This window comes from Telopea speciosissima, chromosome 6 (assembly GCF_018873765.1).
Source record: "Telopea speciosissima isolate NSW1024214 ecotype Mountain lineage chromosome 6, Tspe_v1, whole genome shotgun sequence".
NCBI classification, from domain to species: domain Eukaryota; kingdom Viridiplantae; phylum Streptophyta; class Magnoliopsida; order Proteales; family Proteaceae; genus Telopea; species Telopea speciosissima.
Window position 1 is genome coordinate 64452324 of NC_057921.1, and position 17233 is coordinate 64469556.

At 39.4% G+C, this 17233-nt stretch overlaps 1 protein-coding gene across 1 annotated transcript; it reads right to left on the reverse strand.

The window, feature by feature from the left end:
• Positions 1-86: 86 nt before the first annotated feature.
• Positions 87-16069, reverse strand: LOC122664102 (signal peptide peptidase-like 2). Its single transcript, XM_043859790.1, has 14 exons — positions 15892-16069; positions 15007-15165; positions 14682-14793; positions 11535-11654; positions 11179-11330; positions 9767-9949; positions 9523-9557; positions 4462-4618; positions 3701-3754; positions 3477-3569; positions 3236-3378; positions 2689-2759; positions 606-689; positions 87-374 (listed from the first exon to the last, which is right to left on the reverse strand). The coding sequence occupies exons 1-14, from the start codon at positions 16027-16029 to the stop codon at positions 268-270; spliced, it is 1608 nt and encodes a 535-aa protein (XP_043715725.1). The 5' UTR covers positions 16030-16069; the 3' UTR covers positions 87-267.
• Between the last annotated feature and the right edge of the window lie 1164 nt (positions 16070-17233).

Here is a 17233-nt window from a genome sequence, read left to right on the forward strand (position 1 = left end):
GAAGCAAGCTGCTCCTGTGTAAGGTGCATTAGTAAAGGTCTGAGCACACACACAAATTCTGCTAAACCTCTTAAAGGCCGGTACCCTGATTTAAGTTTCAAACCTGTGTAATGCTATTAAAACATATCCTTCAGAGTCGCATCTACATCCTTTTACAACTATCGCTATACTATCCTTACATTGCAATTCATCACACTATATGGTCAGCTAGCTGTTACTACATCCACTCTTCTATTATACAAAGCAATTCGCTACACTTTATCCACTTCATTGAGTAGGTTGCAGGTGAAGATGCGGGCAAGGCCTCCCAGGTTCTCCCCTCGTCCATAGAATCTTGAGGTCACCTCTCTTCTTCCCCAATGTTAGGAAGGTGCCTGTGTCAAGCAGCAGAAGATTTATACTTCCCAAAAACAAAAACAGAAAAAGGGAACCCTGAATGTAAACTTAATTAGCATGTCTGCAATCTACTATCATAAAGTTCCACATGCAATAATAGCTACAGTCCGCAGTCTTGGAGAGTTTTGAGACCCAGCAAAATATTTGCAGGTCATTAATGGTATCTTGGAAACTAGTAACTGATCATTGGAAAATCTGATTGGACTCACCGAGCATGAAAGGAACAATGTAAAGAAGTGCTGGCTGACCATGTCCATCCATCAAATTCAAAGCCACATACGTAATGAGGAGACCTGTGAATCCCATGCACTTTGAACTGTTATTGTACAAGCTGAATTGCAGAGCATTACATAACCAAAATTGAAGAATATATCCTTTTCCCAGTCTAATAAAAAATTATTTGAACAGTAAAATGAAATTTCCATCCTCCCTGTCTTTCTGTTTTTATCATTTGTTCATGACACTACGAGGAAAGAAAAAAAGTAAAGGAGAGGTATAAACAATTGATCATCTAATAACCAAAACTCAACAGGTAACAACTTCTAATCACAAAATATATTCAAGGAACACAATTGGTTCCGTAGTCTGCTACCATAACTAATTCTTGGATGTTCTTGCAGAAGTGCGAATGACTGATTTTGCCATAAAAAACAATTGAGCTGCAAACCTGGCATTCTTTTCAAAAAGAACTCAAATCAATTTGTACAAGCAAATCACCAGCTCCTTTTGTTCCTCTTATTTATTTGAATGATCAAAGAATTGTAATATAGCTCATAAAATCAGCAAAAGATAAATAGATATATTGGGAAAATTTTCTAATTGCATTGATTTTGCTGCATCCACTATTTTGATCAATCTAGCTGTAGGCTCTGGTTGTCAAACAGAATATAAAGAGTGTTTTTGGAGCCCTAGATCCATGTCCAAGTCCAAGTCCCATAGCCCCAAGGCCTAGAAACACCTCATTAGTTAATGGAGGGTTGGCTGTAGTTGTGCCATCCGCACATCACAAAGTCAACCTCAACGCATTCCCTGATATACTACACAACGGTGGTATTCATCTTATTGGATGGCTTTTACTTTCATTTTGGTGCAGAATTAGATATTCTGTTGCCTTTTTAAATAGATGTGCCAGAGCAAGGATTTAATAGTCGGGTTGTTTTCACATGTCAAGGGGTTAATATTGCAATATTAATGGTTTTTAAGGGTTGCTTAAGCTTATGTTAATTTATTTTTTCAGTAAATTTGTCTTTTTTTTATAATGTTATTTCTAGTAAATCGAGGGCGGGCCTTAGTGCAATGGTAAAGGTTGCTCCATTGTGATCAAGTAGTCACGGGTTTGAGTCTGGAACAGCCTCTCTGCAAAAGCAGGGGTAAGGTTGCGTACAATATGACCCTCACCAGACCCCGCAGTGGTGGGAGCCTCGTGCACTGGGTACGCCCTTTTATTATGTCTAGTAAATCACAACTTCTATATTACATCTTGATTTTACATCTTACATGATATGCATGCAGCCATGCAAAATATTAAACATGCAGACATCTACCACTTGCAAGCTTGATGCCCCTTGTGCAGCCGTGCCTGAATCCAAACACAACTATTGAAGTGGTACACCTGGATGCCAGACAAAGCACAAGAGTGTGCCTTGCAGCTGAGTCATGAAATACATGTCTGAGGCAAGCACCTTAATAATATTGGTCCTCAGTGAGAATTTACATGTAGGGCTATAAGCTACAAACATATATATGATGGAAGATTAATAATATTATGTTTCGTAGCAACTGCATATGTGAAATCTTCAGAGAAACACTGTTCATTAGCTTCCATCTTTATCTTGTCCTTAATTGTTTTTCCTAATCTCCACGTTCTTCTCCTCTATGAATTCTGGGAGATAATTCTGTTTTATCTCCTCTATCGAATCTGGTTTCTTTTTCTTATCTACTAATCCTACTGCACAAATCAACTATTATGTTAACAAACCCTTACTCTTGTTTAAACCTCATTTCAAATTGCATTTTATTTTCCCTAATATTATGAAGCCATAAATCATAATTTTGATTTCACCCCCCTTTTCTATCATGTTTTATTATCCTCTGCATTAATTTGTCCCTTCTAAGAAACCTATAACCTCATCTTTATCTTCTACTATTTAAGCCTGCAACTTGTATGATAAGATTCTTCCGGCCCCATCAGTTAGACATGGACCTAGATAGAATAAGATGGTAAAATACTGGTCCAGGATACATGTCTCCAGTCCAAAGGTAGTTGGGAGAAGGCATCAATGAGTTGAGTACCTAAACCATAAGCGATCATAGACCATAGGAAATATCCAGCTCGAAGATTCTTCTTTGCCAGCCAATCATACCTGCGAAGAAGATGACCCACTATTAATTTGTACTAGAAACAGATAATAATTGGTCTGAACGTCAAACAGTTAATAGACAAAACAGCTTCTTTTCCTCAATTTGTCTAAAACAAATGAGAAAATTGAGCAAGAATAGAAATGTTGTTCACTTGTTTGGTAGAACAAGTAAAGAATCATTCCATTTTAAAAACTAAACCTCTGAGAGGAGGCTGAAGATGTTTTTTGGATAGATGTCATAGAACTTGCTCAGGATACACATTTTTTCCACAAGGCATTTGGGTTGACAAGAAAAAGAAAGAGATGGTTCTATATGTTCTCTTAATGAACGAGGACATTGTCAACATCTATGATATAGCGGACATCTTATCAGTTGGACAGTCTAGACTTGCCAGATTTCAGCCTTTACATGGCAGAATAAACCGTGCTATTGGCTACATTACAAGCATCATATATATTCAAGACAGGTTCTAGAGTACCTCAATGAAAAAGCAATTAGCAACCCCGGTATGAGGATGTCACCAAACCCAATAATGCTGTAACCACCCCAGGGATCAAACATGCGTGGGATCTTCAGTAACATTGGAATACCATCCTCACCACTTCTATCACCACGAGCAACCTACAAGAAAACAAGCAATCTAAATAACTGATAATTCATAATCCTTGAAAACCAGCAACTACCCAGCATTCTACAGAAGATTTTGAAGAATAACTTACCACAATCATTACACTTTCATGGAACCACATCTTAGAAACAAACACCCAGAAGATGTCATACAAGAAAGCACAACTGAGAAGCACTGTGCCCACCTGATTTTCCCAACAAGATTAGAAATCATGGAAAAGCAAATATCAATTCCATTGCAAAATAATCACCATCAATGAACTATGTGTGTGTGTGTGTGTGTGTGTCGGAGTAAGTCTAAAGTCTGAACCATCACCTTGAGATTAGGTACATGAACAATCTGCAGGACTGTGATTATCAGCGCAACCCCCTGATTGAAGGTGAAAAGAGCGAGCATTAGGAGAACCACAGAGCTCAGACTCATGGAAGGCACCAATTATATAAAACATAAATCTCAGATTATTTATGTATTCTTCTATGATGCCCAGAAATAGATATAGATCACAACATGGACATAAAATTTTAGGATGTCTTTCCTCAAGTTCAGGACACTGGATGAAAGTAAGCACCCCAACCCATGCGTTGGATACTATCAATCTATTCCTTTTTGCTCACATATTAAAGCTAGGGATATTTAAATAATATGAAAATCATTAAGCTTCTAAATTTTTGTTTATGAAATTGGCTTTTTCATACAAAAAAAAAGAGCATGATTAAAGGGGAGGGGGGGGGGGGGAAGATAGCTGTGCTGAAGCTGGACCATTTTGTTCCAAAAATTTCCTTGAAGCATCCAGCACCATTATTGGTACCATTGATGTCAATTAAGCTATTCTAAGAATGTTACTTGATTTTTCGTAGATTATTTCATGGCGCATTAGAGACAATTTCCTCCATTTTTAGCTACACAGAAAAAAATCTCATGTTCATACAGCTGATTTGATATACAAAAAAATAATTAGGAGAAACAGATGAGGGGCTTATACAAGTTGAAGTAAAGAACATCCGATGTCTAAAGAACTCAAGGGAGTATAAATCAGAGAGAACCTAGAAAAAAATAACAAGAGGCATTAATCTTACAAGGACATCTTGACCTATCCAAGCAAAGGAGATGCGGCGATACACAGCCCAAACAACAGCAAATGTTATGCAGAACGGAGTAACAGCCAACGTAAGGTAAGAGACAGCTCCAAAGAATGGCACTTTAATAAATGTTTCTCCAGCATGTTTGAACCACCTGAAAGTTCATATGCTTAGTCACTTCCAGACCCAGTCACAATTTTTTTTTATTTAAGTTGATACAACAACATTGCATCCAATAAAAGAGCAAATCAAGAAAGTATATATGATGGAAAAACAACCTTTAAGCACAAACATCTGTACTTTTTTATTCTTTCCTAGTTTTCCTGGATAATATTTTGCTGATGAATGAAAGAGATTACACCATATACACAAGAGTTCATTATTGTTTGTAAGTAAAGATAAAATTCACATGCGCTTCTCACATTGTTTAATGAATAAATGTTAAACTCTACTGATTATCTGAACCAAACATAAATTCCACATTCAAATATAACAGGATCAAGCTCTTGAAATTTCTATAAATATCCCTTGAACCAACAATGAATATCACACCTTGGAAATGACAAAACAAAGTCACAGTGCAACTACTATGGGAAGAAGATCATGGGAGGTGGGCCACTAGATTGAAGTGGCATCTGGCTGGTGAATACAGGGATGTGACCAAATGCCTTAGGGTCCTTGGTAAGGTGCAGAAGGCCATGCCTGCCCTCATGGAGGAATATAGAGGAGGTTGGATAAGAAGGCCATGCTGGGGAGGCAGCCAGCAACAGCAAATGACTCTGAATCTCTGATATGCCTGCTGATGTGGAGACAGAAGTAGAGGCAGGACAGATATGAATTGGTAGGGCAGCGAGGTACACATTTGTAGGAGCAAGATAGTGCCAGAGAGTTCATGGGAGGAGCTGGTTCCTCACTTCCTCTAGACCAGCTGCACCAAAGGCTGGTGGTAGTGGTTCTTCTGCACAGGGTAGAGGGGAGGAAGAGAAAACAAAAGCAGACGGTATTGCCCTACCAATCTACCATAGATATCACAAGGGGAATCCAGCCCCAGTACCAGTAGATGAGGATGCAATTGACATCCTTGAGCAGGATCCTGCAATTTATAGGACTCAGAGCAGCAGACAGAGAAAGCTGAAGCACGTGTGATCCGACTGGAAGAGTAAAGTGGGCGGCGGCGTGTCAAAGTGGTTCTTCTAACATAGTATCCCAGCACATGCCACTGAGGGACCCTACTATCAGAGTATGCTAGACACTGTAGGGAAGGCTGGGGAAGAGTGAAGGGCCCCACTTCATACGAGCTTATGAATGGCAATTTACCCAGCAGAAACAATAGCTCGAGGAATATATAGAGACCCTTAAGGGGATATGGCAGACTATGGTGTGATTGTTTTGTGTGATGGATGGACTGAACCCACCAAACAGTCCATCAACTTCATGGTATGTTAAAAAACGAATCCTAACACGATGCAGAAATGAATGGAAATCGCAAACAACAATCACAAAAACTCCGGTCCTCGAAGCCTTCGGCTTCTTAACGGCCCTTCGGAATCAACCCACAAACCAAGCGACGGAATACAAAACATCGTACCCCCAACAATGGTACACTGTGATGGTAGGACAGTGTTCGTTAAGCAGTGGATGCATCCAAGGAGAGGAAGGATGTCAAATTCATATACAAGTTGCTAAAGGAGGTGGTACATGAGGGGGTAGAGAACATCGTCCAAGTGGTGACGGACAATGGCAACAACTTTAAGAAGGCTGGAAAATTGATGAGGATCAGCAGGTACTATCTGTTTTGGACTCCATGTGCAACCCACTGCATTAACATTATACTAAAGGACATGAGGAAGACGTAGTCCATGGTACAAAGTGTGGTCGAGAGGGCAAGACAAGTGATCACATGTGTCATGCACTACAAAAGTTGAGGAGCATGTGTGGTGGGGATTTGGTGAGGCCCCACATTATTCAATTCGCCACGAATTACATTGCACTTATTCACTTAAGAGCTTTGAGATGAAGGTTGGACTCAGATTTATGTTTGCTTCAAAGGAGTGGTTTGGGAGGAGGGAGTTGAGTTTGCCACAGGGTAGGGCAGCACAAATGACCATATCTAGTGACCAGTTCTGGCATGACCTGAAGAAGGCCATTATATTACTAGACCTAGTGGTAAAGGTGTTGAGGATGGTCGACTCTGAGAAGAAGCCTACCTTACTACACTTGTATCCTGCAATGCAGATGATGAAGGATCACGTGGCGACAATACCATGTGGTACCAGGACCAACCTTCAAATCGTGCAAGATGGCTGGGTGAAGTAACTTATGCATCCACTAAATAAGGCTAGTGAGTTTTTCTTTAATCTAGCTAAGTCAAATTACCTTCCACTTATATATTCATAAGCAATAAAAATTCTTTTATCAATTCCAGTTTATTATCTCAATCCTAAGTACTAATATAAGGACAAACTTGGGATGAGTCAAGAACTCATAGATACAGTGCAAGAGGTGGTGGCCAAGCTGTGCCAAGTCTAACTATACAGTCTAAGTGCAATAGTGAGGTGAGACTTGTAGTTTCTTAAGTATTTCTAATGAATGTAATTACTCGATTTGGTATTGATGCTAACTATCTAATGTTTGATATGGGTATAGATAAAGAATTTCAGGGATGCATATGGAACTTTCGGCAATGCAGCCGCAAACTAGTTGAGACACTACTGCTACTGGTACGCTCATTAACTTAGTTTCTTACTTTATTAGTTCGATTCATACAAGTATGTACCAAGTACAAATGTACAATCACTTGTTAAGAGTAATATTAATGCTCTAATGCAAGTGAATGGTGAGTGCTATATGGGCGGGATGCACCTAATTTGCTTGAGGAAGATAACAGTCAAAGTCCTCTCCCAAACATGTTCCACCTCTGGAAAAAAAAAAAAAACACACGTTCCATCTCTGGATGTGAGAACAACTAGAGTACATTTGCATTTATCCATCCCAAGAGGTGGAACCGATTGGGTGCAAACTGCTGGAGCACATGGTGTATGTGCACTACAATATGAGATGAAATGCAACACATATGCATTGGCAGGGAGAATGACAAAGACACAATCAAGCTTAGCAACATCTTCCAGGAGGACTCAGATGAGGAGGATCCCCTCTACGAATGGGTGAAGGATTGAGGTGACCCTGTATTAAATCAGCTTAATGGTAGGTCTGACCCCAAAATTGCTAGTCAAATGGGTGCTGCTGTCAATGAATTTATGGCTTTTCGAGAGGGTCGAGTTCACTTACAGACACCCCAACCTTTTGAATCCCAACCTGGTGGGGATGATGATGAAGACATTGACCAGTCGCAGTCCAGCGGCCACACTCGCACACTGTTCTCGTTTGCTGGTGGAGATGATGACAATGGTGATAGTGATGGTGATGGTGATGGTTGTGACGAGGGTGATAAATTTGCATCCCTCTGAGAGGAGTACAACCAGGCGGAGGTGGAGCCTGAGCTAGAGCCTATCCGATTCACAGCAGAGAGTCCGATCATGCTAGATTGGATGCCAACCACGGTGCACCGTGCACATGCCCCCACATGTTCAGGCTAGTCGAGAAGCCCCCACCGCCAGTTCAGACCATATGTGGAGCATGATAGCAGGGAGATAGATGTTACGACCTTGTCTTGGCACATTTAGAGGCTTGAACCTGGAGGAGACTAGTGGATATGGTGGGTATGGACAGATAAGACAGCGGTGTGCACCCTCATTTTCCACAGAGGGCTTCAGTTTGGTGGGATGACCAGTATACATCTTCTTCTTCACTCCCCACTGCGTATAGGGATCAGCCACAGGGTGGGTCATCTTATATGGAGAGCATCATTTCATACCCAGCCCCCAACAAGGCAACAACCACATCAACCCGATCCACCAAGCAGAGTATGTTGGGTCTACATTTGCATCATCTTCCTCGCCCATTGATTTAATATCCTAAGTTGGGTTACCTAGAGTATGTTGCCGATGACACATATCAAGTTGTTGTGTTGGACTTCGAGTGCTTCTTCAAGCATAGCATGACATGGTCATCTTTTGTCAAACAATCGGAGAATGTTATCATCAGTGGCAACAATCTTCTAAAGGTTTTGAGGCTCCCCGAAACACTATGTAATACATTTAGAGTTGGAGGAACAGTTTCGTAAGGGTGTCACTACTTGTAACGATTGTACTTGTACTGACATAGGCATAGGGGTCAAGTGTCTATGATACTTTTTGACATTGTGTACTATTAATGGTTTTTCTTCATTCCTAATATTTGTTTTAGTGGTTTTAATTGAATTGTGTGTGTTCTAGTACTAAATTATGTGTAGAATAGACTATATCACAGAAAGTATACAGCAGAGTACGGCATACACTGGCAACCTACCATTTTGGGTGTGTTTTTTTTTTTACAATCTAAAGGTTCCAATATGTTTAAAGATGCTTAATTAGGGTCCCGAAGTTTCGGGCCAAAATATGGCCATTTGACCACTGAAATGGTCAAACGAAACATGCAGTCGAAATGTACCAGATTTAAGTCGAAATATGACCGAACTCCGAAATATTTCAGTTTCAACCAAGGTCAAAACTGCAATCGAAACCAAAATCTTGAACTATGTCTTTAGCTCCTCCAAGCACAGTCTATCCAACTAAATATACTAAGAAACTATTCCTTAAAATTAGGCATATAGAATATCAAAAAAGTCTCGGAGGACTGGCTCTACTTCAAGATAGAATACATGGTAACACTAATTTAAGGGAAAAAATAGTAAATAGAGATGTAAGAGATGGGCAGGGACAGTAAATACTACTATTAAGGAATGACTGAAAGAAAGAATTCCATTTGGAAACAGATAAAACACAATCACAGCAGAAGACATTCGAAATAGGTGATCATCCAACCCTCTAGCTACCCATGCATTCATCATAGTCTTGCAAGAGAGGGAATATTGTAGCTGGTTTTTGGCATCAGCTGATCCCAGTTACAATACAATCACAAATACATGAAAATGAAAGGAATAGGAGAACATTAAAATACCTTGATAACAAAGCCACCAAACAAGTTTGCAGACCCTGGAAGCACAGGAAACTGAAAGATTCAGGCTTAATTTTGAAAAAATAAGCTAGCAAAAGAGATAACCAGAGGTTGCTGTTCCAGCCCTCACTTCTATAATCATGCCAGAGCACTATTGGCATACACTACATGAATAAGTAATGACGACATTGTCTACATCCAGCACATGTCATCATACATAAAGCAAGGAATGAGAAGAGTAACACACCTCTATACCACCAATACAAAATAGAACCACCAAAATCTCCACGAACCAGAAGGACATGAGCTTGTAAAACATAACCAAAAAGCATGAAGCAATCACAACAAAAAGGACCGCTGATGTTGAGTTGATGTCCACAACACCACTACCACCTGTGTCTTCGGCAATTATAAATTCTTCCTTATCATCCTACAAACAAAAAATCAATTTATTTATCAAACCAAGAAATCAATGAAATGAAAGATACCCTCTCTAAAGGGAGAAAAAAACTTCTTTAAAGATTCACTCGTCTGATCAGATTCATTTGTGTTAGGGCTGTCTAAGGATCGGATTTGAGTCAGATCACTCCTAATCCGATTCAAATACTTTAAGGGAAACAGCGATCCGACATATCTCTAAAACACTGACCCAATTTGGTACCTAATAAAGATCCCTTATATTTGATCTGATCCGACTACTTACAAGTTACATCACAGGTGAGAAAACCAGAATTAAAGTGATCAGAGAGAAACCACAATAATTATTAAATAAGTTGCTAACATGGCAACATAGAGCATACATCAGAATACATTGTTTAAACCCAGCACAACAAAATCCAACCCAATCAGACAAGGAGAAACAAGAATTCCAGACAACCCTACCCAGAACTAGCGTCTACAAATATGCACAAAACTGCAGCATAAAAAAACGAGAAGATACTTACAAAGAAGGAAAAAGAAAAAACCAAATCTACCCATGTACAATCCACCCAACTAGCTAAGCAGAAATACCTTGAAGTAAATTAAAAAGTCTTGCTAACAGACCTGAACTCTTCCAGATCAGAATTCAACAGGTATGACAAAGATGATCGCCGGAGTCTCAGAAAAGAGAAACAAGAGAAGGAAGTATAAACAATAATACCTAGAGACAGCCATTAATGGGTAAGTGAGGAAATGGAAGAGAGAGAGAGAGGAAGGAAGGAAGGAACTTACCAAATTTTCAGAGGAAAAAAGTGATCCACTGACCTCAGCAAATGAGAGCGAGAGAGGTGTTAGGGTTGGTCCATTTGAGAACGACAGAAAACAAAAGGACCGGATCAGATTGGGCCAAGTTTGAATTTGATCCGTTTATTTAATGGATCATTCCTAATCGGATTGGATCAAGGTCGGATGAGATCAAAGTCTTAACAGCAAGTTATTATTGGGCTGGGTTCATATAAAAATCCAATCCATTGACAGCCCTATTAGGTATTTCACCTTCAGTCAGGATTGTTCCTTAATGAGTCGCTAGTGACATAGGGGAGTCCCTTTGTTTGTTGCTGCTGTATACTAGCCAGAGGTTGCCACGTCTCTAAGGCTTGTTTATTCTTTATATTCTTCCTCCTCCAATAAATTGTTACTAATGGGGAGGGGAGAGAATTGGAGCAGGGGGAGGCAAACCTTCAAAAGCTTATCCTGCTCAATTGCTGCTTCTCTGGCACTCCATGCAGACCAATATGATGCACACAAGATAGTACCAACTGCCATAAGCCATAAAAAAACCTCTGCTATATCGACCAATGGACGTTGTGGTGAGTATAGCTGCACAGCAACTGACAAAACCTCAAAACATTAGAAAATCTAGTAGCTAACAGAACCAAGAGAAAAATGAGAGCAGATGAAATACCAAATGAAATATTTATCAGGAAATGGAACAAGATCAAACAGTAAAGAACAGATAGTAAAGTCAAGCATCATATAAATACTGAAAGAACAAAATTCTCCGTGACCCCAGTCAGGATTGGAGAAATTTTTACCTGAGGAATTGCCTATTAGACGGTTCTGCAAGATTGCCCCTGCATCTTGTGGAAGCATCACTGCCGGTATACGTATATCGAGATCTGTTTCATTGTGTTCACAGACCATTTTGTAGAGCTCTGTAGAATACAAAAAAGAAAACAGCTTTAGCTCTCAACTGGCACCAGAAAATCCTATTCTGATGTGCGTTAACAGTATACTACTAATTGTGGAAGAGGGCTAAGCCATAATATTTTTAGGGAAAATGATTCCTGCCCAGGGGCGTAGCCTCCACTAGCACCCCCCTCTCTTTCTCTCTCCCCCCTCCATGAAATGACCTCTCTGCCCCCCTATTGATTGAACCGATAGGGGGGGGCCTCATTGGCTCTCGCCTGCTCGCATAGCCTCTGCTACGGGGCAGGAAACGCCTCCCATATTTTTATTATGGATAACAATGAAAAGAATTAATTGATGAGAGAAAAACTTAAAAGGCCCCAATACAAAACCAGATCATTACAAAGAAGATAAGCGAAGCCATGAAACCCCAAAACCAAGATTGCAGAATTCATATCCCTGAATGATGAAAACAACCCTCTAATGGTAATCAGAAAACAGGCCCAAATCTCCCTGTCAACCTATTTCCCCCTGCTTGGCTAGGTGGTCTACCACATCATTGGCAGATCTAGGCCTCCAATTGAACAGGCGGCTCAAAGGACTAAGCCATAATTATAGGTTTCATGTTTTCCTTGAAGGAGGATCACTTGAGGTTGAGCTACTCTTGAGGAGAGCCATATAAGTCAGAGAAACCAGAGCGCTACAATCTTAGAAAGCTAACAACATTCATATTCAAGGAGAAGATAGAAAACCTCAAAAAAGGGGTAGGCAGATTAACATTTTCAGTGAAGAAGCTTATCTTTCTTTAGCAGTTCATCTTTTCACAGCATAACAAAGGAGAATGTACGATAACTGAAATGTGCCACAAGGTAAACAATAAAATTTACAACGTTAGGGAATTCAGGTTCATGAGTTGCAAAAGCAAAGGATTCATCAAGTCCGGAGTTAAGGTTTTGAAAGGCAAGACTAAGAAGAGTGATGATTTAAAGTTGAGATTGATTTGGGGTTCATTAACTGAAGCATTGATTAAAATAGGTTTCAGCAGCCTGACTGAAAAATCAAGAAGTAAGAAATCAGAGTCTCAAGACAAAATGGCCTTACAGGTTCTACAATATTGATAGATTATGGTGAAAACATGTTAGTTTGAGGTTTATAGACAACAATTGATAGCCAGATGAAGTATGAAGGGTCCTAGCGGCTCGGTAAGAGATCACTTCTTCCAAAGCGTGCCCGCTTGTAATATTCCATTAGTTCTACAGGAGAACAAACATTAGACATTCCATCTTCTGAAACCAATACTTTTGATGTTATATGACGTACAATAATTTCTATATGCCTATTATGGATCTGCACTTGCCTTTAGGCCTTTTACTAGTTAATCCCGGTAAAGCATCTAGACAGCATGTTTTTTGAAATGAGGTCCTCGGTAACGAGACATAAAGACTATTTTTTTTATTTTTATAGAAATTTCATTTTACCCAACCAACCCTAGAAGCCGCCTTAAGAGAGTTTTATCTCTCCCTTCCGGTGTAGCTTGAATCAATAGATCGGTTCTTTGATAACAAAGATAGAGTTGGGGTAGGGGTCTACGACGTGAGACTAAAGTATGACCTGGGAAGATACATGCTAACTATGGACAGGAAGCAGGAACCATTATGTCAAAAATGTCAAGGGGTTATGGATCTCCAGAACTACCATCGATCCGACAAAGTGGAAGGGGGATCCAACAAATCTATAGAAGAAATCAACTGAGTTGTGAACGAATTAGCTCCTTGGTAATGATTCAATCTATAGATAGAAAGCCCTATGATGGGAAATTCAAAGCATGCTAACACACAACGGTACTCTAAGATCAGCACGACCACTAGGAGAGAGTGGTCTAGGAGCAGCTCGACCACAAGGAGAAAGTGCTCTACGATCACCCACTCTCGACTGGTGGGAGAGTCTCGCTTTTTCACCGGTTCGAGGGTTGAAGATGCCCACCTTGAGCCTTACAGAGCGGTAGTCAACAAGGGTTTAAGAGGCTAGGGTTTAGAATTCGGGTGATAGGTTATAGATGATTGAAACAAGTTGGGTAATGTGTGGAGAATTTTTAGAAGACAATACCAAATTGGGCTAAGAACATAAGAGGGCGAAAAATAAAAGAAACCCTAGATGTGACTAACTAGATTTTGTCTCTAGTTCAATAGCTCAAACGCCAATTACAGTTCTGCACAATTTCTCAAAAACAATAGCAAGAATATTCTTCTCATAGAAATGTGTGTGTATTTGAATATGCATCCACTCTCTTTATTATTAGAACTCTTTAGTCCCAACTGAACTATGATTCATTGTTTGCAAAGTAAACAAGACCCAAAAATATTAAACCACAACTAAATAGAGCTCCAAAAAAGACTAAAAAACTGAAAAATGTCAAAATACCCCTTCTAAAGGAAGCCACAACCCAGAGAGAGAGTAATAGCCAAAGAACAATATCAAGTAAACACATAGGCGAGCCTTGCTTACATAGGTTAATAACCTAAGCGGCCAACAAGGTTCATTAACAGGCCAATCTTTGGACTAGTGTTAACAATACCAATCAATCCCTTCCCCTAACATATTATACATTAAATCTGGGGGAGAGGGGGGAATCCTTTTGTATCTACAGGCCACTTGATCGTATCTTACATCAACTCAATCCAGCACTTGAATTACCTTTTAATATTGCAAACAACATTGTTTGATAAAGTGTGACACATATATACAATAAATACAATATATGTCTATAAACACATAGAATACATATAAAATATGCTTCATATGCGGCCTAACAGATCAGCCTACCTAAAGGAACATGGAAACTGGAACCCTGCCACCAAACCAGGTTCATGAGAAGTACAAGTTTAATAACTAACACAAGAACTGACTAGATCCAAACACACCACCAAACAGGAAAGAAGAAAAAAAAAATAAAGCCAACTTCAGAAGTATCCTACAATTTTAGAAGCGATTTTGAGAACCTCCAAAAAATTTAACCCAGATAAGCAAATGTATTAAAAAGGACATAGGGTTACCTTTCTTAGAATTTATAATTAGGATTGCTGAAGCACCAGCAGCTTCGGCTACATTTGCCTTTTTGGTGAATTTACAGTGACCTCTTTCAACCAGGATGACTTCTCCAGAAAGCTGAGGGAAAGGTCACAAAGTAAACCCAAAGTAATAATTGATCAAACCCTAGAAGTTACAACCCACCACTCACAAAAAAACAGGCATTATATTTAAGTATATATGTATGTATGTATTTATACATGCATGTACCTACTGTCTATTTGTCTATATGTATGTATAAATGTATTCATATTCAATCCAAGCATAAATAGACAAAAAGAAAGGACAAACCTTATTCTTAGGTGTGCTGCAACAATCAGGAGGGTCTGAGAGAGTAAGCTTAGTTTGACTTGCATGCTTCTCCTTAGACTCCATAGTAGTGCCGAATCGAGCACCAACACCAACAAACTCATTGCCTTCTTCGCCATCCACCCATGTTTGGACTTTGACCTAACAAACAGCAGGTAGTGGAATAAATGTTCACTGGAGAAGATACAGTGACGAAAAAGCAAGGTTAACCAAAGCAGAAACTCAATTGAGATAAGTAAAGTAGGCAATGTTCATGCAACGATGATAAAACACATAAGAGAACCAAGTATGCCGCTCTGTAATGACCTTTGTAGGAAACCAAAATACGAGCATCATTTTGCCATATTAAAAACATTAGCTTGAAAGGGTACCAGGTTAGATTTCAGCTCAAGTAGTCCTCAACAAATCACTATTTCCTTTCAAACTGTAGGAAAGGGAACCAGGTTAGATTCCAGTTCAGGTAGTCCTAGAATTATGAAATAAAGATGCACGTATACAACATATAAAATTATAACTTAATAGCTGTGGAAACTGCAAATAGATTCGCGCCCTTTTCTTTTTCCTGGGGTAGGAGAGGGGTAAAGCGGGAACGAAGTAGACACTTTCAGCAGAACTTGAACCCCGAATTTATTTCATATCCCATCCTCGAAGAAAAAAAATTAGAAAGATAATGGATTTCTAACCAAATTAAACTACAAAAAAGCATCCATAGACAAGGCCATCGCTTCAGTACACACTCCAAATCAGCCCAAAACGGAAAACCCAGGAAAAAAAAAAAAAAAAAAAAAAGAATATTACCCAAACATGAAATTAGAAGAAATAGAGAGAAACACAGTTGAAGTGAGGAAGTAACAAAGCAATTGTTACCAGAACGAAGTTGTTGTTGCAGCCAGGCTTCTTCGGAGCAAGATCGTCATCGTGAACGATGTCTCCCGCAGACACCGAATAAGGAAGACTAACAAATACAACCAAAGCAACTATCCATAAAAATTTCCGTGAATCCATCGAAACTTTTCAGTTAAGAACTCCCCTCAATCCCTACTCCTCCTGCTTAGTACTCCCCCAGCCCAGATGTGGAGATAAGAGTCTCTCTCTTCACATCAGAAATGCAAATCGAAGTGGTCCTAACTCCTAAACCCAATCTTATAGTTACAGACAAGATTCGTACTTTTTTTTCCTAATAATAATCTCAGTCTCATTAATTTGTTAATTAATTATTATTTATTAATTAATTATTGGATAATTAATAAGATTACCGGCTGTTGGAAGAAGCAAACGCGACCGTACAACTTCGGTTGAAAACGGCGATGAAATTGACAGTGATGGACTGATAGGAAAACCCTCCGGCAACGGTGAATTGCGGTAGTAGACCGTACAAGTTTTCGTAATTTTTTGTTTTAAGTGTTGCAAGTTGCAACGTAGGACTCGTGATTTCCCAATCATTGACCCGAAAATGGTTTCGGAATTTTCATATGCTGGATGGGATCCAGTCTGTTAAAAGGTCACGTGGCATATATTCCAATTAGCCAAACGGACTTCATAGTTGCTATCATAAGTCATAACCATAGATTCTTGCAACTAAATATATCATATAGTCTCTCAAATGGATTTTTATTATTTTTTTTGGGAGAGTCTTCATACACGGCCGTGCATGTGCACGGTCATGCTTTCAACTGTTAGATGAGTATGATCGTGTACAGTACACGGTTCTTCATTCCCATCCAACGGTTGCAGGCACGATCGTGCACCATACACGATCATGCACAAAATCTTTTGTCTTTTTTATTTTCTACACTCTCTCAAATGGTATTTTATTATTTTCTCTTTCCTAAAAAAAATGGTGTATCCGGCGCACCAGGCTCCTTACGGGTTTAAGGAAGATCATAATGTATGCAGCCTTACCCTTGCTGTCACAGAGAAACTATTTTCAGACTCGAACCCATGACCACTTGGTCACAATGGAGCAACCTTACCCTTGTCCAATCTTTCCTACCCTGGTCATGTGAATTCCATGTAAATGATATTGTTATTTGATACATTGTCCATCAAACTCAAATTAAGCATATTTAATTTGCAAAAGATTGTATTGAATTCTTCATAGGGTTATCATGTTGTATATTTCTCAGAATGTGGTTCAAGAATAAAGATGTTAGCATTCATATATGTGTGTTCAACATGATCACTACGAGAGTCTTGTATGGATTCTTTG